Below are 20,196 nucleotides of genomic sequence, written 5' to 3'. Positions count from 1 at the left end.
GATCTTTTAAAAAGCAAGAGGAACTTTATCACGCATAAGGTTTTACCAAGTTAATTCTCAGAACTACTTTGCTCACATTCTCACATGCAAATTAAAAGCTGCAGAACAATACAGCTTTATGTAGGTTTTCTGGCCACGTATTGCTGTTAATTAGTGCCAGCACAGACACTGCAGCTTTGAGACAGATTCCTTTGCACAAGCTTCCTTCAGCAGAAGGGAAAAAAATATGCCTAATTCCCACTTACTGCCAGCATAAAAACTTAGCAAACAGGAATGCAAACTTTGATATGAAAATATTGCTAAAAAACAATCAATATTAAAAGGAAATAAAAGCTGGGCATGATATCTGCTTAAGAATCATAAATGTTCTCTGCTGGCCATTAGGCAATTGTAACAATCTTCCCTAACCATTTCTTTGGCTAACTACTTATACCAGTCAGATGCCACTTCATAAACCTGAGGCAAGAGATTTGCACAGCTGCATTTTTAAAGACACCAGCACATACTGCTAGGAGCATTTCAGAACTGTATGACACTGCAAAAAACATTATGAAAATGAGTTTTCCAGCTTGATTTGCAACTACAAGTGAAATACAATTAACACACCTGCATTTGTAAATGCATAATAGAAACGTCATTCTTCACAAAAGAATTTGAGGTATTTTATCTATATAGCAATCTTTATTCCAAAGTGGCATTTATTACAAAAATGTAAAAATCCAGCTAAACCAGAAACATTGAGATTATTTTCCTGGACTATCAAGTCCATGGATCTTTGTCCCTGTATCCTTTTCCTCACAATATTTTCCCCACTTCCAGTCTGATTACACAGGTGCAAATATGCCTAAATGGCCTGGAATAGATAAATACATTGAGAAAGGCAAAAGCTGTAAAGCTAAATGCATGCAACAAATTCTATGAGGAAGAAACCCTCAAAAATAAACATAATTGTAAAGTAGAAATAATCTGCAGGTATCCAGGGATTTGCTCAGTCATCCTTGTCTTTTGCTCCATGTTTCAGGATGCGCGTGAATTCAATGTAGTTGAAATTCCCCTTTTTGTCGATGGGTGCCTCTCTGTACAGCTCATCTACCTCTTCATCTGTGAACCTGTCTCCCATTGTCGTCAGCAGCTCTCGCAGGTAGTCCTCCTGGATGAACCCTAGAACACCGTATAAGAGGACATAAGAAAAAGGACTTTTTACATGTATCTGCTAACAGATGGATGATAATTTCTAGTTGAAACAAAGAATTCAAAGAAAGAGACCTACAGGCTTTGTTGCCAAATGAAAACAAAGCCATTAAAGCCTATTACTATAATTGCCAAATAATTACAAGCATTCAATCAAGTCAAGCCTTTTAGTTAATTTGCATGGTTTTTACTTTACTACTCCAGGTAAAGGCCATTGTATGATTTGCCTGTGTTGCTTCAAAGCATATACAAATTTGTCAGCGTACATATTGGACCTTGTCCCAGCAGCAGGGCTATACTCCCGGTAGTACTGACAGCCTTCTAACAACTGTATATTTTACACTAAAGGGATCTGTTTCTCTTGAACATTGGTAGTCAAGTTCCATCTTTTTTTTTTTCCAGTGGCTTTCATTAGGAATGTTCAATAAGCGCATGAAACACAGGGAAGTTTGAAGTATTTCAAAGATTTTTAAATTTATCTTAAATCAGTGACAAAACTCAGATTTACTAGACTGGTTGCAAAGATTACATTTTTGGCACTGTTTATTAAGCAGCCTTATATAACTTGTGATTCCTTCTATCAGCACTCTTGTGAGTCACACAAGGTTTTTCCTGTATTAATTTTCTTATCCTTTAAGTGCAGCTTAACAGAGGGAAGGTGGATACAAGTTGCTGACAGAAAACAAGTTCTTCATAAAAGCACAACAGCTTTGAAGACAAGGATTCCCCTTACAAAAGTTGCCCAGAAGCTGAATTTTAAGTTAGGAAAAATTTAAGACCCTGGTTCCCAATCAACATCTTTTTTTCCTTTCTCCCGTCTTGAACAACAGAATCGAAGTGCCAGAAGTTTGGTATTTTAACTTTTATAGTGTTTGAAAAGGTAATTTCAGCTGCTGAGGATACGTGGCATGATTTTTAGTTTGCAGAAATCAGAATTTTCAGAGTTAAAAAAATTCATCACCGCTTCTATGAATACAAGTATTTATTGTTACAAAAGTAAGTAGAAATAATACATGTACACTGTTATTTCACCCACATACCTGTTGCTTCTTCATCAAAGCAAGCAAAAGCATTCCTGATTACATCTTCCGGATCGGTGCCATTTAACTTCTCACCAAACATTGTGAGGAACATTGTGAAGTTTATGGGGCCTGGAGCCTCATTCATCATGGCATCTAGGTATTCATCTGTTGGATTCTTTCCTACAAATACAGGGACTCATATTTAGTTTAGCTTTCAAACTAAAAGAAAAAGTAATCTGAATAGCATCATACAAACTGAGACACCTCTCATAACCTCTCCCAAACTCAATATTTTAATTTGAACAGCACAAATTTGCTTGGCAACTGTAAACAGAAAAGTGACATTACCGAGGGAGGCAAGCATATCGTGCAAGTCCTCTTTGTCAATGAAGCCATCCCTGTTCTGGTCGATCATGTTGAAGGCCTCCTTGAATTCTTGAATCTGCGACTGATCAAACATTGCAAATACATTGGAAGTGGCACGCTGAGGGCGCTTCTTGGTGGTCTTCGTCTTTGCCCTTTTGCTAGACATGTTGGCTGTTGGTTCTAGGGAGGCAGAAACATATCCAAGATTTAGCCTTATTAAATAAGATTTAAAATCCTCGGGGGAGAGGTGGATAAAGGAATATCAGATTCCATGTTATAAGCAAATACCCCAAAGTACACTTTTATTTTACTATCTCCTGCTCTATTTTCTTCCATCTGGATTTCACTTGCTCTTAAGAATAATGTCTTTCAGGATTCAGGGACTGGCACTGTAGGCCAACAGCAGGCTATATTAAAAAACAAATCGAATCATAGTTCTTGAAATGAAACTCACACAGTGCTTATATTGCTGATTCAATACTCTATCTGCATCTTCCACAAATTAAGATGACTACATACTCAGCAGTTTAGGAAGCACTGTTGACCTACCACGTAGAAGGATATAGGCTGCTAACCTAGCATAGCATGTAGTGGTTAAACAAATCACACAGTATGCTAAACTAACATTTGGGAGGAAAAAAAAAAAAGAAGTATTTTAGGCTCTGAATAGCATTTTGTTAGAATAGCTGCTGTTAAAAGTGCAGTAGGTCTCGGGACACAGAATGACCCTGAAGAGAGCCTAACGTTTTTTGTGAAGATCATTGGATGGGGCTGGGAGAGAGATCTGCCAAAGCACTCCTACTAGACTGCTCTCATCAAAGTCAACTAGAGGATTGTGTGTGTTAGGAAAAGGACACTGACATGGTTCAAAAGCACCGCATTGCTATTCTCTTACACAGTGGAACTATTACACAATACATACGCAAATGCAAGCATACTCTTTTTAAAAATGAATTAATGACATAATAGTTCTAAAAATCTGAAGATTGTTTCCTTTAAATTATCAACCTTTTATAACATTTATATATTCTCATAGAACCTTTATATAGTTTCATGTATCACAAATATACTAATTTAATTGTTTCCTTTGAGTTGTCAAATGAAGAAATAAACGTGGTAGTTTACATGTTATAACACTAATATAATCAGGGTAGAACCGAGGCTTTCAAGTTAACTGCTTCTTTTTAGCTGGGAAGATACATTTAGTGTTCAACTATGGTTGCCGGTAAAAACACAAAAAGCTGAGTCATTCACTAAAATGCAAACACAAAGACCTCAACATTGCTATTGGATCAAAGTAAGGTAGACCCTGTTTAATGTTGTTTCTAAAAGTCTTGTACACCTCTATGCTTTAGTTTTATCTAATGCAAGCAATCCATGCTGCTATAATTCTTTATTACGCCCCAACCAAATGGTATGCAAACCAGATTCCTTCCACCCTTGATTCTGAATTTTACAGAAAGCCCCTGCAGCAAGTGTCCTGAAAGAGGACAAGTTTAAGCTTCACCTGTAGTCCCAAGAATGCCAACAATTTGAAATTTACTCTAAATATTAATTTTATGACTTTAAAAAAAAATCTGGTCAGAAATGCAATTCTAATCAGAGTCACAGCACAGTTCTAATGGTTTCTCAGATAGTTTGCTGAAAGTTACTCTATTTTCTGTTAGACTCCTGAAAAGCAAGACTGAAGTCACTAACTTGGATTCATCCTTAAAAAAAGGCAGTAAAATTAAGCAAAGCAACTCCCTTACATGGTCAACCAATCCAACATTCAGGCAAAAAGCAGTTAGGTTTTTTGGTTTTAATTAAAGGAAAGACATTTTACCTTGCTTTGTATCAGATACATGACACGCTGTACCAAGCATCTGAATCATAAAAGGATATTCCATGGTTACGTCCTTCTCAGTCTGTCTACAAAGAGCGTTACTGATTTCCCCTGCCAATTCCACACTTTTAAATCCTACGTGCACATACAACGTTCTTCTGACGTATATATAAAAAAAACCCTATGTCCCAAACTAAAAATAGCGTATGAAATGCAACTGCGCATCATTCAACAACACTGAAGTTCTCTTCATTGCATTCACTAACCACAAGCTATCTGAGATGTTTGGCCTCCAACAACACTTCAACAAATAAATATGAACTCCTGACATCTAGATATTTATTAAGACAGCCGACAATAAAGGTAGTTTGCTTTCAAGCTGCAGTCAAGGGTTGTGCATAACTTTCAGTCTTGTTTCCTCTGGAAAAACACTCATTACATCACAAGTTACTCTTAAACTCTCAATTATTGATTAAAAGTTCCACTACCCAGAACAGAGTGAAACAATATCTGTTAATAACTGTTCTCTGAAATAATTCATAGTTTTCAGAATACGGCCTATTCAGAGTAACCTAAAAAGTTTACTTTGCATGTGCTGCAAGGCAGTGCTGCCAGCAAGCTACTACCTGCAATTCTCTCAGGTATAATTCAATCCTAATCGAGAGGAGGTAACAAAAGCAGACTACTGCTCACTGGAGCTACACATGGTGGGAAGAGAGCCCATTTCTTTCTAATTCTGTTCAGAAGATTGCCATATCAGAATATCATACTAGAGAAGATGAAAAATTTGCCAATGCTTGCATTACTATTTTCCAAGTTTCTCTAAACTGGGCTTGGGAGGCAGACATACAGAATACAGAAGGCACGGCTCTTTCACTTGAAGGGACCTGTCAGCCTGCATATAGAGAAACATCAGTTCTCACAAGACTGTAGTGCTTTTCAGCCCAAGTTTGGTGCAGCTATGCCTAAAATGGTAAAAAAACTGGCTGGATGGCCGGGCCCAAGAGTGGTGGTGAATAGAGTTAAATCCAGTTGGCAGCCAGTCACAAGTGGGGTTCCCCAGGACTCAGTGCTGGGGCCAGTTCTGTTTAATATCTTTATCAATGATCTGGACAAAGGCATCGAGTGCACCCTCAGTAAGGGTGCACCTGACACCAAGTTGTGCAGGAGTGTTGATCTGCTTGAGGGGAGGAAGGCTCTACAGAGGGATCTGGACAGGCTGGATCAATGGGCTGAGGCCAATTGTATGAGGTTCAACAAGGCCAAGTGCCAGGTCCTGCACTTGGGTCACAGCAACCCCATGCAACGCTACAGGCTTGGGGAAGAGTGTCTGGAAAGCTGCCCAGCAAAGAAGGACCTGGGGGTGTTGGTCAACAGCCAGCTGAATATGAGCCAGCAGTGTGCCCAGGTGGCCAAGAAGGCCAATGGCATCCTGGCTTGTATCAGAAATAGTGTGGCCAGCAGGACTAGGGAAGTGATTGTCCCCCTGTACTCAGCACTGGTGAGGCCGCACCTCAAATACTGTGTTCAGTTTTAGGCCCCTCACTACAAGAGAGACATTGAGGTGCTGGAGCGTGTCCAGAGAAGGGCAACGAAGCTGGTGAAGGGTCTAGAGCACAAGTCTTATGAGGAGGGGCTGAGGGAACTGGGGTTGTTTAGCCTGGAGAAAAGGAGGCTGAGGGGAGACCTTATTGCTCTCTACAACTACCTGAAAGGAGGTTGTAGCGAGGTGGGTGTTGGTCTCTTCTCCCAAGTAACAAGCGATAGGACAAGAGGAGATGGCCTCAGGTTGCGCCAGGGGAGGTTTAGATTGGATATTAGGAAAAACTTCTTCACCGAAAGGTTTGTCAAGCACTGGAACAGGCTGCCCAGGGAAGTGGTTGAGTCACCATCCCTGGAGGTATTTAAAAGGCTTGTAGATGTGGTGCTTAGGGACATGGTTTAGTGGTGAACCTGGCAGTGTTAGGTTTGCAGTTGAACTCAGTGATCTTAAAGGTCTTTTCCAACCTAAATGATTCTATGAAATACTGCACTCAGCTCTGGAAAACTCTATTAGAAAGAGGATGATAAATTGGAACATGTTCAGAAAAACAAGGACATCAATCCAGTTAGCCAAAGAGATCAATTTATGATGAAAAAGTTCCAAGTGTTTACACTTAGTGTCATCTCTCTGTATACAACAGTGAATGATATAATGAGCAAGAACTAGCATAATTTCAGTCAAGCACTGGACCTGCTAATTTTAGAGAAAATAGGATTTAATCTGATAAATCCACCAGGTCATTTCTTTAAAAAAAAAAAAAATCATGCTTTTATAATTGAAATAGGGTAAGTATAGGCTGAACACAGAAGACTTTCGGTAGATAAAGAGTAGAAATACTTCACATTAGACAGTACAAGTCATGACAGGCAGGTTGAGTCTGTTGTTTCATGCTATGATGCACTGAATGGTCTGGGCCTTGTTTTGGATACTGTTCAAGAAACGTCTAAAGTAAGATCTTGCCTGTAAGACTTACCATAAGATACTTCCAAAAACATAACCTTTATTTAGGAGATTTTAAGATATTAAAAAAAAAAGAATAAATTGCACCCACTGAACTAAAGAGGTAGTAATAGCACTGTGCTCCTCTATGCTGCTTGTACATTCATTTGCTTAGTCGAGCAATAGCAATGGATATCAAACTACAGAAACACAGAAAGTCATCTTATGCTCCTTACCTCTGGGAAAAAGATAAACCCTACAATGAGACAAAACTGCGCACCTAAAGAGCTTGAGCCAGACAATAAGATATGAAACTCTACAACCCGCTGATAGTGATGCAAAAGTTTGATCTGTTTAGAGGCAGTGACCAAAAGTTACGCTTCAGAGAACGTTTCAACAATGGTTTTCTAGTGACGGTGAATGCCTATTACTCAAAATTTAAAAACAAAACCACCAAAACCAAACCACACCAGAACACAGAAAACACACCCAAGAAAGTCTCTACATAAAATTTAGTACTGAATATTTTATTTTAACACTGCTAATTATTTGGGAACTTTATTAAACTAAGATATAAAATAGCCACCTTCTCTTAAATAATCAAATTCAAAAGTCAGCCTCAAAGCTAAATGCCAAATTCTTTCCATGTAATCAATTTATAGCATCAGGTACCACCACTCATCCGTCACAGTCTGGGTGGTAGCAGGAAGAGGTAAGACCAAGGCACTCCAGCAGATCTGTGGCAAAGTTCAATAAAGAGCAGATTACACTTCGAAAAAAAATCTCACCTAGTCTTGAAAGCCATCTTAATAGACTCCTCATTAATAAGTTTTCCTAAACCCTTGTAAAGAAGTCAAACCTGCCTCAAAATCTAGTTTCTGTGACTCAACAAGGCCTCTGTCTGCAAGTTAGAGAGCAGAAACCGCTATGAACTGTCCCTAATAGCTTTGTTGCGGCCGTAATTATTTCAAAACGTAAGCAGGAAAGGATAGACTCACGACCTCGCCTGCTATCTCAACCTCTTCAAGCCGCAGGAGCTTTCTCTCAGACCAGCCCTTCCCCTGCTCTAGCGACGGTGAGGAAACGGCCGGAGCGGGTCGATGCGGCCGGAAGACAGCTGATCCCTTCCGACAGAGTGCTAGAGCCAACGGGCGCTGCTGCCTGCGCCCGCGGTAACGGCCCACCGCCCGGCTCGCAGGGCAGGCCGCGGGCCACCACCAAGGCGGGGTCCCCCCCTCCAGCCCCGGCCGCGCAGGGCGGCTCCCCGCTGACGGGCGCGGGCTGCGGCCGGCGCCCCGCTGAGGGAGAGCCGCGAGCCCCGCGCCACGCACGGCTCCAGCCGGGCCCGGCAGCGGCGAGGCGAGGCGAGGGCCGAGGGGGGCTGCCCCCGAGGCGGGTGACGCCGCAAGCGACCCCCGGCCCGGCTCCTCAGGCGGCTCCGCCCCGCGCGCTGCCCCGGGCCTGCCGCACCCCTCACCTCCCCCCGGCTCCAGGCCCCGCGGGCAGTCGCTGAGGCCCCCTCAGCGCTGGCAGCGGCCCCGCCTCACCTGGCGGCTGCGGGAGAGGGTCCTCGTCCGAGCGCGGCGGGGAGCGGCTGTGGCGGCAACGGCACTTCCGGAGAGCGAGCGGCCGCCGCCCCGCCGGCGCAGAGGAAGGAAGGCGTGGGCGAGACCATCCGCGCGGGGAGGGATGGCGACGAGGCTGGTCGCTTCGGCGGCGAGGCGGCACAAACCGTGCAAGGGGAGGGTGCCGACGGTGATTGCGGGTCTTGCGTTTCCCTTCGGGGTCTCTCTGCCCTCCCCAGGAGGATGGGGTCAAGGCTCTGGGCTCAGCCTCTCTCCCGTTCCCCCCCGGCGAAGCGGAGCGTTGGGTGCAGCGCGGTGCGGTCACCGCATTCCAGGGGCGGGGGGCGGAGGGAGCGCGCGTCTGCCCTTGTAAGGCAACGGCGGGAGTTTCCTGCTCGCCCGGCTCGCGGCGACGGGCGGGGCGGGGCGGGGCCTTATCTCCTCGCCCCGCCCCGCGGCCGGTCGCGGTTCCGGCGGGCGGGTTCTGTCCGCCCGCCCGGTGCCAGGCGCCGGTCCCGGCCTGCCCGGGGGCCGCACGTCCTTCCAGCCTTCCGTCGCCTCGCACCGGCCGCACAACTACCGTTCCCAACCGCCTGGACCGCCTTTCCACGGAGCTCTTTTTAACTAGAGTTACAAATGGCTCATAAATCGTCCCAGGCCTCAGCTGTTCCCGTTTTCTGACAGAAAACTAAATTATGTTCCCTCTTGTCTTTGAACACCCCGGACGGCGTGGTGGTGTGGGGGAGCCGGTAACCGACCCCATAAAACGTAAAAATACATTTTATTACGCTGTCGTGCGCTCTCAGGAGGTGGTATGTTGCAACAACGGATGGAGCGGATCCATCTGGAAGACTGGTTTTAACAAGTTAATTCCTTGCCTATCTTGGGTTCGGAGACAATACGTAAGGCTGCGTGTCTGGCCTGGTTTCCGAAGTAAAAGGGCTTATGCTGGTTTGTTGCCTGTGTGTCATCCCATCCTGGAATAATTTTTAGCTGCCTTGCCCAACGCCAGCAGGTGTAACAGGCGGCCAGAGGTCTCAGGTATACTCAGTTCTCACAGGGTTTGTGAAAACGGTGAGAGATTACCCGTATTTCTGACTTTATTGAGGGAAATAAATTTAATGGCGTGACTGGGAGGTGCAGCAGCCAGGGGCTCCCCTGGCCGGGGCGGAGAGAGGAGGGCCGGGGGAGAGAGCATGGCTCCCGGGAACGTCTCCTCCACTCGGCTGCTGAGCACCTGCTGGGTCAAGGAAAGCTCCTTGCACCGTTTTGCCCATCGCTGGTGCTGCCGGCGGTGTTTTTTATTTATACTGAAGCGTGGTGGTTTCTGTCACGGCTCCTGCCTTTCTCTCGTGCGCTGGCAGGATGCTGCAGGCCACCCGCTTGGGATGAGTCTTCTGCATCGTAACAGGCAGTACCTGACCCCGAGCACTGAGCGACTACGCCGTGGAATCTGAGACAACCTTTCCTCTCGTGATCCAGAAATATGTTGCTGCATACAAAACTCATGCCTGTTCTGAACCACTTTTTGCAATCTTTGTTTCTTATGTTTCTAGAGTCCAGTACTTCTACTGCTGAAGCCAGTGGCAAAACTGATGTGTAATTTAGCAGAGTCAGCCTTGATAAGAGCAGGAAGGGGAATCTTTATCTATATTAGAGGTTGTTTTATTATCCAACAATGAAATGAATAATATTCGATAACAATGATTTCCTAATTTTTTCCTTCAAAACTTGATACAATATTAACTCAATGATTTATATTTATTTTAATGATCTACTCTAAAATAATTTTTTAGCTTACCCAAAATTGAAATAATGAAAAATATATGAATAAAGGAACAATCAAAGGCTAAAATGTGAACAATAAATATGTAAGAGGACGTGTCAGAATGAGCCTTCATACCTGGGATCTGTGTCTGACATGTCTGGATATGAGTAGCTGCCAGGTTTAATATTTAACATAATGAGTAATACTTAATATATTGACTAACCATGGAGGACTTCAGCCTATACTCTAAATCACCATAGCTGAGTTTACCTTATTGCCCATTGACCTTTCGCAAGATTTTTTTTCTGAATCATTTCTTAATGGGAAAAGGTGTGCAACCTTTTATTTTGAGAATTAGGGAGACATTTAGAGACTCACTAGATTTCAGGCATCTTTAAGAAATACAGATGGCAGTAATATTGATTCATGAAGAGCAATCTTTTCTGTTTGCAGAAAAAATAATTGACCAGTTATAAAAAAACACATGATTCGTAACATTCTTCTTCATTAGCTCTCATTAAACTTCTTTGGACAGTATAAAAGCATCATGAGTTCCACTTTACAGATGGTGAAACTGAAGCACAGGTGAGCTAGACAACCAGCGATACATAAAGGCTGCAGGTGGGAATGTAAAAGGGTATTCTATAAGTAGTTTCAGAGTCTACCTTCAATGGGATTTAGAAGCTTGCACACTTCCAAAACACCTATGAACTCCCGATCTTTGGGCACCTAAATAACTTTAAAGTGACTTACCTGCTGGTTCCTCAGAGGCCAGAGGTCCCTAAAGGAAGAAATTTTCCAAGGCTGCTTGTAAACTCTCAGTCTTGAATATATGCTAGATTTAGGCTAATCCTTCTGGGTTGGTGTCTCTTTTGTATGCATGGATAGTCTCACTGCAGTAAATACACTATTAACAGAGCAACCAGGCTCCTCTCTTGGCTAGCAGGCAATCTGCCCAGGAACTCCTCTGTGGCGGCTTGTTTGGGGAAGGGTCTGCCTTCCTGGGCTTGCCTGGTCACTGGCATCATCGCGTTTTGCATCTTCCATGTCTTTTCACGCTCCACTCTTGTAAGGATCTCCACTGCTGCTTTCTAGATACTTTTGGGGAACTCCTCACTCTCAATAATACCTTATTCTGCATGTAGGTTGGTATTTTCCACATACATACAATATGATTCCCCTTCATGGAAAGGATCATAGTGCAATCCAGGCTGGCAATGGCAGCCTAAAATGAATTATACCAATTTACCAAGAAGAGTCTGCAGCCAGCAAAATCCTGGCCATACAGAGGTAAAGGGCCAGAATGTCACACCTCTTCATCAGTGTGAGGATGTATTTTACTGGGAGAAGTATACTTTAATGAACTGCATACTTTAGTGAAGCTCATGGTGCATAAAAAAAACCAACAAACAACTCAGTGGGACCTAGAACATTCAAAGAAATCAAAGCTGAGCACTGTCCTCAAGTAGATGATTTACCTACTCTAACTATATGTCAAATTTAGCAATTTCTCTAATGCTTTTCAAATGTTTTATTATCTTGGTCTAGAAATGAAACAATTACCAAAGTAGTTACATAATAACAATAACAAAATATAATAACAACAACAACTTAATACATTTGCAACAAAGGTCAGGAGAATATATTATTTTATGGTATTCAGTTACATAAACAATCGTATAGTCGGACTACTAAATAAAATAAACCAAGGAAGCTGGATTATAGTTACATTCTGGGAATCGCCAATACTTACGGTCAGGAAAGAAGGACCATGCTCTAACTTGTTACCAATTCCAGCAATCAACGCACATCTTCCACACTACCGTGAATAACATGAGTTTACTTAAACCGTGCAACTCAGGCTGACACCAGCACGTGGAAGGCGGGTGCCACATCGCGGGCCTGGCAGCGCTGCTCCTAGGGCATTCCTCGTGCGGGACCATGGCCCTGCGCCTCACTGACCCATGAAGATGTGCCTGCAGACAAGTCAGTGGGGCTGCTGCTTGCTGACTCAGTGCAGGCTGAGCTGCTTTATCCTTATTGTCCGTTTGCTTCTTGCACAGCTTGGATGTCCCATTCACAGCTGAAGTAAAGAAACATTTTGAAAATGCAAAGTGACGTCAGTACACTTGAGAACAAACCAAACAAAAGCATGGTCTAAGCCGAGCTGCCGTTCCATGCTGCACCATGAGGCCATGAGCGACAGCATGTAAAAGAAAAATGACTGAAGTGTCTGAAGTGTTAAAAAAGAGCACTTTGGTGGGCTGTCCACACTGAACAGCTGTGTCTATGTAGTGAGTTAGTCCTCTGGTATTGCTGAACAGCAAATAACTACAAAGTAATGATTAAAAATACAGTTACCTTTGATTACAGTATGCTGGATGACAGCAGATCTTATATTTCTCTTTCTTGCTCTTTCCAGAGACTTCTATGTGCTACATTACTTTTTTTCCCAGGCCACATTACTTTTTTCCCAGCCATGATCAGTACAACAGGAACGTGTTTAATTTGAGCATCTCTGCAATGGTATTTTCTTTTTAATCTTGCAAATGCCTCTCTCTCTCATTTAGTACTGTTGCATTACGTGTGAAGTAGATTTGTCCTTTCATTTTGGGACAAAACCTGGTTCTAATGTGGAATGCAAGGAGTCAAGCCACGCACTGGGCATTGCAAGCACTGGAAGTAAATAAAAGGAACAGCAGTCCATCCATCCTCTATGCCCATTCTACTCTGTGACAACTTCTGTCACACCTTACTTATCTGTGGGCAGGTTATGCAGGTTGTGCAGTAACTGGGGGGTGCACAAACCCGATGTGGATGCTGTGTGAGCAGATCAGGTTTGGGAGCAGCACAGCCACATTCCCGCTGCACTGACTGTAAGGACTCCCAGATCTCCCTGGCTGGCAGGTGAGACATCCCCGCTCTCTGCAGCAGCATTCCTTCATTTGTTAAGCCCCTATTGTAAACTTTATCCTGTAATTTATATATGTCTTTGTCATGGTTTAACCCCAACCGGCAACTAAGTGCCACACAGCCACTCGCTCACTCCCCCCAGGTGGGATGGGGGAGAGAATTGAAAGGGTAAAAGTAAGAAAACTCGTGGGTTGAGATAAAGACAGTTTAATAGGGAAAGCAAAAGCCATGCACACAAGCAAAGCAAAACAAGGAATTCATTCACTGCTTCCCACGGGCAGGCAGGTGTTCAGCCATCTCCAGGAAAGCAGGGCACCATCACGCATAACAGTTACTTGGGAAGACAAACGCCATCACTCCGAACATCCCCCCCTTCTTTCTTCTTCCCCCAGCTTTATATGCTGAGCATGGCGTCATACGGTACGGAATGTCCCTTTGGGCAGTTGGGGTCAGCTGTCCCAGCTGTGTCCCCTCCCAGCTTCTTGTGCCCCCCCAGCCCACTCGCTGGCGGGGTGGGGTGAGGAGCAGAAAAGGCCTTGACTCTGTGTCAGCGCTGCTCAGCAGTAACGAAAACATCCCTGTGTTATCAACACTGTTTCCAGCACAAATCCAAAACATAGCTGGATACTAGCTACTGTGAAGAAAATTAACTATCCCAGCCAAAACCAGCACAATCTCGTACTATAAATGTTTTATTTTTCCCAGGTTCTTTCTTTCCCTGATGGCTGTGGATGTTGACCGTGCTACGTTTAAGATGAAATAGCTCTTACGATTGTGCCTTCCTCCAGGAGGAAGATGCCTGCTTTATTCACAGCAGTAGTCTGCTACCTTTCCGTACTGTCCTTGCAAGGCCTGGGGCAGAGAGACTCCATCCAGACGCGAGGCAGCGCGGCCGTACATGCACCGCACGCCTGGGCTCCGGCTCCGTCCTCCCGGCAGCTCCCTCCTCGCCCCACTGCCAGAAACCCGCACTGCCGCCTGCTCTCAGGCTCTGGGGAGGCTGGGGACGATTGACTCCCCTTGATGTCTAATTCCGACCTTGAGCTGGGCGCGTTCGTGTCCGTACGAGCCGCCCGGCAGCTCCCGTACCGGCTGCCGCCAGCAAGGGGAGCTCCTCGCCTGGGCAGGAACCGAGAGGCCGGCGGGGTCCGGTACCGCCACAGGCGGGAGAGGACGCTGTAAAATGGCATTGAATCGCTTTGGGGCTAAGTCCTGCTGTGCCCAAAGGGACCAGGGGTGGAGATCGTAATGCAAATAGCTTTAAATTGTTGTAACCCAGGATCCGAGTTGCATGCTATAGGAATAACTACAGCCGGAACCACCCGAACCAAAGGAGGAGAAGCCTTAGAAGAAGCGGTGCAAGCGCAGCAGTGACCCGACCTGAGCTGGCTTTGGTGCCCAGTAACTCCAAGAAACACACCACCTCTCCTGTCCTAAGTGTCCACCATAACACATGGAGCCCAAAGGCATGGGCTAAATGAACTCAGTGGACATTTTGTGGACATCTGTGGACATTTATGGACATTTTGCAGACATTTCACAGGGGTGGTTCATAGACTACGGGAATGATATCTGTGTATTGTATCAAAGGATGGGAAGGCTGATGGTGGGTAATGAGAATGTATTGGATACTGTGAGACCTGAGCATGACATAAATGGTATGGAATAAGGAGTGGAGAATGTGCTGGTTTTGGCTGGGATAGAATTAATTTTCTTTATGGTAGCTAGTATGGGGCTATGTTCTGGATTTGTGCTGAAAACAGTGTTGATAACACAGAGATGTTTTAGTTGTTGCAAAGTAGTGTTTATACTAAATCAAGGACTCTTCAGCTTCCCACGATCTGCCAGGTGCACAAGAAGCTGGGAGGGGACACGGCTGGGACAGCTGACCCCAACTGCCCAAAGGGACATTCCATGCCACATGACGCCATGCTCAGCATATAAAGCTGGGGAAGAAGAAGGAAGGGGGGGATGTTCGGAGTGATGGCGTTTGTCTTCCCAAGTCACCGTTATGCGTGATGGAGCCCTGCTTTCCTGGAGATGGCTGAACACCTGCCTGCCCATGGGAAGCAGTGAATGAATTCCTTGTTTTGCTTTGCTTGTGTGCGTGGCTTTTGCTTTCCCTATTAAACTGTCTTTATCTCAACCCATGAGTTTTCTTACTTTTGCTCTTCCAATTCTCTCCCCCATCCTACTGGGGGGGGTGAGCAAGCGGCTGTGTGGGGCTTCGTTGCCGAGTAGGGCTAAACCACAACACTTGGAAAAGGAAGGGGAAAGACCCGACAAGTGCTGCGGGCTCCAGGGTGACACTTGGGGTGCTTCTGAGTTCCTCAAATGCCTGTAGCGAGCATCTGCCTGCCTCTACCAAGAGAAATTGCTGGACATTTTACAAAGTGGGGGTCTGCCTTGCTATAGTAGTCCCTCTTTGCTCTGCTTCACTGCTATTAATTGCTTTTTCCCAGTCATCAGAAACTTACAGAAGTGTCTTCAAGATCTGGTTGCTTCAGAAGCTTTCCTGAGAGCTCGGTTTATCACAGCTGTTAAAGCTCTGTGAAACCTGACATCACAGTTTCACCTGTGATGAAACCCTGAGCAGTCTGTCTGGTTTCAGTACAGGCTGGGAATCAGCATGTCCATTTTATGAAAAGCTCAAATATTTTTTTCTGGGTTGGAAAGCATTTTGTTTCACAGTATTGCAATCAAAGTTACAAATGCAATAACAGGTACAACATCATAGTAATCAACACCACCCATGGTACATATGTTTTCTGCTTGTATAACAAAATTAGTCTCCTTGTTTTCAGCAGAGGTACCTGTGTGAGTGTGATGAGCCAGAGCTGACGTACCGCTCAAATGAGGTTTGCAAATCTTCCTCTGAATCTGGATTGAATTTAGAACAGGCCACAAGGAAATTTTGAATAAATCTGGGTTGAATAAAATATCCAAGTGCTTGGAAAGTATATAGAAACAAATATTCTAGAGTAGGCCAAGAGCTGGAAAAAATGAGATTTGGGGTGAGTTTCATTTAAACATGAAAGCCAATGGAGAACTCATAGTTTATGAACCCTTTTCAGCAAGAATTGATGAAGTGAGTACATGGACAGCAGTGACCAAAAAAACTACAATGATAAAATGAGCAAACGAACGCAGAAAATTAAACCCAGCTTCACAAAGCTCTAGGTACACCTTCCTTCTCTAGCCATGCTTCCTAGTTCAAGTCTACCTGGATAGTCCACAGGAACATGTTAATTTTGATGTTAGGATTAAGAACGTGTTCTCTTCCTTGTGTAGCATAGGAAAAGTAATGAGGACTGTGAAAAATTGATGGAAGATATAAATGCTTTTAAAATAAAATATTTTGAAATTTTCCTATTTGTAAGCCTATCCCACCGAACATTATCTGCATGTTCTGCTTGCATGCAGGACTCTACTGGCTCCTTGCTGCCAGTTATGGAAGGAAATACAGTTTTTTCTGTTGATGAACTGGGAAGACGTCTCAAAAGCCCTTGTTTAGAGAGCCAGCTTTTGTGCTTTTTAAAAGGAAATCTCACTTTAAAAAGCAAAGTATTAGGTCTCTGGTCATTTTACACATGAAAGCAGCCTTGAGACAAGAAACCAGATGATAAGGTGAAATGGTTTGTGTAACTTGACTCAACTTCTCCACCTGAAAGTGGGGATAAGGGAAAGCATAATCATTTTCAAATGCTCCACCCAAAACTGTAATCTGACCCATGGCGCTGGAGTGATAATAGTGAACAGGAGCTGATTGCAAATGGTAGGTGGAATCGAAAAAACTGTTTTGCGGTCCCTCTAGTTAGTCACATTTTAAAGGTAGTCTTCTTGTGAGTGTCGCATATTGCAGAATAGCTGCTGACAGACCATACTCCCCCAAGACTGCACCCCAAAAAGGCTTCCTTGGGGTAACTGACAGATGTAATAAAACCCTTTTCCCCCTTTTCCTCCCCTTGTACCGATTTCAAGGAATAGAAGAGGACAAGCTCCCACTCTTCCAACTGGAAGGTTTGAAGTCCTTCTCTGGCCCTTTTCCCACCAGACTCCGCTTGCCCAGCCCTCGCTGCTTTCTCTGGAGCAGCTGCCAGGGGAACACGGGACTCTGGCTTCCTTGCTGCAGGTTGGGTTTCCCACTGCTCCCGCACCCTCCTGGGGAGGTACCCCTCTGCTAGGGCAGGCAGCGCGTGCATGAGACCAGACGCTGCTCACTTGAGCTTGACCAGCAGGCAGACTTGTTCCCCTCTTCATTAGCAATCCGGCAGCAAAAAAATTTAATTGCTCCACCAGGAATTTCTGGAGCTCATCAGCAGCTGTTATTAACCCTCTAGCAGTCATGACGCAGCTGCGCTTGGTCGTGAGTCCCTGCTGGCGTTAGCAGAGAGACGGGACATATTCCCTCTGTATTTACTCTGCCAGCTAGTGTAACGGTCCCTAGAGAGCTACAATGAAAGAGCAAAATTTTACGCAGATACAGGAGGGTAAGCAGAAAATCAGCCCTGCGTCAGGAAGCCGCTAATACCTTTTGCAGGGCTGTCTCAGATGTGCCCTGCACTTACAGCCGGGGGCTGAGGATTCAGCTGTCGGAGCAGCACACACCCTTCCACTCTGAAACCCCAAACACAGGACTTTTTTGTTGATGGGAAATGTAAAGTACTGTGGTACGCTTAATAAGTTAACATTTTTTCTGTGGGCAAAATGGGAGAAATCTGATATTGGCTGAAAAATGTTCATTGTGTATTTTAGTTTAATGACACTTTCAGACCTGCAGAAGTAATGATAAATAAATGTATTAAAAATTTCAAGGTCTCTCTGAAAGGCTTGACGAAAACTGTTTCTTCATCATATATAGATAAATACAAGAAAATACTGGCAAAAATCTTTAGGAATAATATGTTTCTGGTCCCAAAATATTCCTATTTTTCCCCAGCGTGGATTAATTGCAAAGCTTTTTCCCAAAATCCCATCAGAATCTAAAACTTTCAAGAAGTTCAGCCTCTGCAAGTTAAGTAACCTAAAACTTTAATTCATAAAACCACAGAATGTGAAAACAGGCTTGAACTATTCAGTTTGATCTCTCCCTTGTAGCTAACTTTAATTTTCTTTGGCCTTTGGCCAGAGCTAAAGCGATGTTTAAATAAATCTTTTTTTGTAAGAGCAAATACAGTAACTGTGGCTAAGAACTGCCAGGAGGTGATAAATGGTCAACAGATGGGCTCAAATTTGGACCATCTCATAGAAAATAAGACACATCTAGTGGACAAATGCTTTCCCTCTGTTTTTGCATGGGACTATAAATAGTAAACAAAGATACGCCCCGTATTTTCTGCTGTGCACATTTAGTCCTTGGGTATCAGCTTTATAACACAGTGAATCATATGAACTCCAGACTCCACACCCTTCTAACTCTATCTAACAACACTGAGTGTTGTGGGTCTGCATCACTGTTCACTGTTCTAATTATTCCCACAAAGATTACGCTGTTGTCTGTAAGAGTGTTTCTAATTAATCCAAAGACTGTATGTATATAGAGATAATAATTCTAGAGGCTATCTTCCTTCCACTGTTTTTCTCATGATAGATAGAAAGATTAGGAATCGTATCCGTTGGGGTTAGCAGTGTAATGGGCCGTGCAGAGCGGCATCTCTTGCGACAAAGAGATTGTGTTGCAATTATGTTAGCAGGCATTTTAAGATCGTGTACAGTGCATGCCTACCCATAAAGAGTACAGCCCTCTGTGTGTAGTTCTCTGAATTACTCATCTAGCCTGTTTTAATACGCAGGGAATGAGTGCTGGAGGAACTATTATTATAAGAAGTTCAAAAGCAGAAAGTACCTGGGCAAAAGAGACTTTTCTGCCCCATTGCCAGCTCACTACCAGCAACAGTGAGATCAAGTAATAAGGGCATATGCAGGCAAAGATTTTTATAATACACTTATGAGAACAATTCAGAGACTCAAAGAAAGACAAAAATCAGGATGCTGGTATCTCTCCAGCTTCTTGAACTGGAGACAGCTAACGTTAACCGCAAAAGAAGTGTACCTAAGGACACCAGAATGAAAGTAATTCTGTGACAAAAATGCAGGATTATTAATGCCAGATCCCAGGCAGGCTTCAAATGGCTGCCAAGCTGCCCATGTAGCACGTTTACTAGGTGAGCAGGAGAAACCCAAGCAAAGCAAGGAGATCACCAGCCTTCCAGTTGTTGCAGAGAATTAGGTTGCAACATCTTCCTCGGCCAGCAAAGTTCATACTGGTACTAAGCAGGGGTGGACCTGCTCTACTGAACAAACTCTAAGAGAAACCATTTTCAGAATAAGACATAGCTATGCAGCGGCAAAGTGATTGTGACTCAAAAGCTTTAAATACCAAGTAGTTTGCAAATGCACTTTGGAAATAGATCTCCATTTAACTGTGCTACAGGGAAAGGAAAGAAAAAAGGAAGGAGAAGTTACAAGGCCAGTTATGTGGCAGGGCTTTAATGTTTGAAATTTGACTCAGATGACTGGAGGCTGAAATCCATTTCCAGTGCTATATTCTCTGGTCAGTCTTGCACATATTTGGCTCTTACGTCTTACCTCCTTGTTGCCTTCCACCTCCATGGGCAGACTGAAGAGACAGAGATCACAGTGTAGAAAAGGCAGGGTGAGGATAACCCCCGTGTGCCTGGACCCTACTGGAGCCGTTCCCTGAGACTGTATTCAGATTTGGCAGCCCTACATCTGCCTGCTCAAGTTGTGATAATGTTGAATGAATCTTCAGTTCCCCATGAACTCTTAAGTCCACCATTATAAAAAGATGGCTGTTAATTAAGTGTATATGCAGCTCACCTAGTGAGTGCTGCTCACAAACTCCCTGAATACTACATCTTAAATAGTAATGCCCTAACGTATAGTCTTTCTTCCTTGAAGTATTTTGGGGCTCTTAAGACGTGTCTTTCCCAGGTAATTGCTTCTCCTAGGTAAAATTATTTGAATTCCAAAATCAATTTGACATTACAAGCTTGTTTTAAGAACTTGCGCTGCGAAGGGACTGAAACTAAAGGGCTTTGTGA

At 44.1% G+C, this 20,196-nt stretch overlaps 1 protein-coding gene across 1 annotated transcript; it reads right to left on the bottom strand.

Annotated features, from left to right (window-relative positions):
* Positions 1-652: 652 nt before the first annotated feature.
* Positions 653-8,667, bottom strand: LOC140647740 (myosin regulatory light chain 2, smooth muscle minor isoform). Its single transcript, XM_072852688.1, has 4 exons — positions 8,434-8,667; positions 2,562-2,759; positions 2,232-2,393; positions 653-1,161 (listed from the first exon to the last, which is right to left on the bottom strand). Exons 2-4 carry the CDS (start codon positions 2,743-2,745, stop codon positions 989-991), a joined length of 519 nt encoding a protein of 172 aa, XP_072708789.1. The 5' UTR covers positions 2,746-2,759; positions 8,434-8,667; the 3' UTR covers positions 653-988.
* Between the last annotated feature and the right edge of the window lie 11,529 nt (positions 8,668-20,196).

Source organism: Ciconia boyciana, chromosome 2 (assembly GCF_034638445.1).
Source record: "Ciconia boyciana chromosome 2, ASM3463844v1, whole genome shotgun sequence".
Classification (NCBI taxonomy): domain Eukaryota; kingdom Metazoa; phylum Chordata; class Aves; order Ciconiiformes; family Ciconiidae; genus Ciconia; species Ciconia boyciana.
Note: the sequence above shows the minus strand (reverse complement) of the source record. Positions and strands in the feature narration are given on the sequence as shown.

Bases quoted from the DNA above. Each gene is read 5' to 3' on its own strand.
- LOC140647740 (XM_072852688.1), bottom strand. From the start codon at position 2,745: ATGTCTAGCAAAAGGGCAAAGACGAAGACCACCAAGAAGCGCCCTCAG. The intron at 2,394-2,561 runs GTAATGTCACTT...CTGTATTTGTAG, and splicing joins CGATATGCTTGCCTCCCTCG to GAAAGAATCCAACAGATGAA. The intron at 1,162-2,231 runs GTATGTGGGTGA...ACGGTGTTCTAG, and splicing joins CTTTGATGAAGAAGCAACAG to GGTTCATCCAGGAGGACTAC.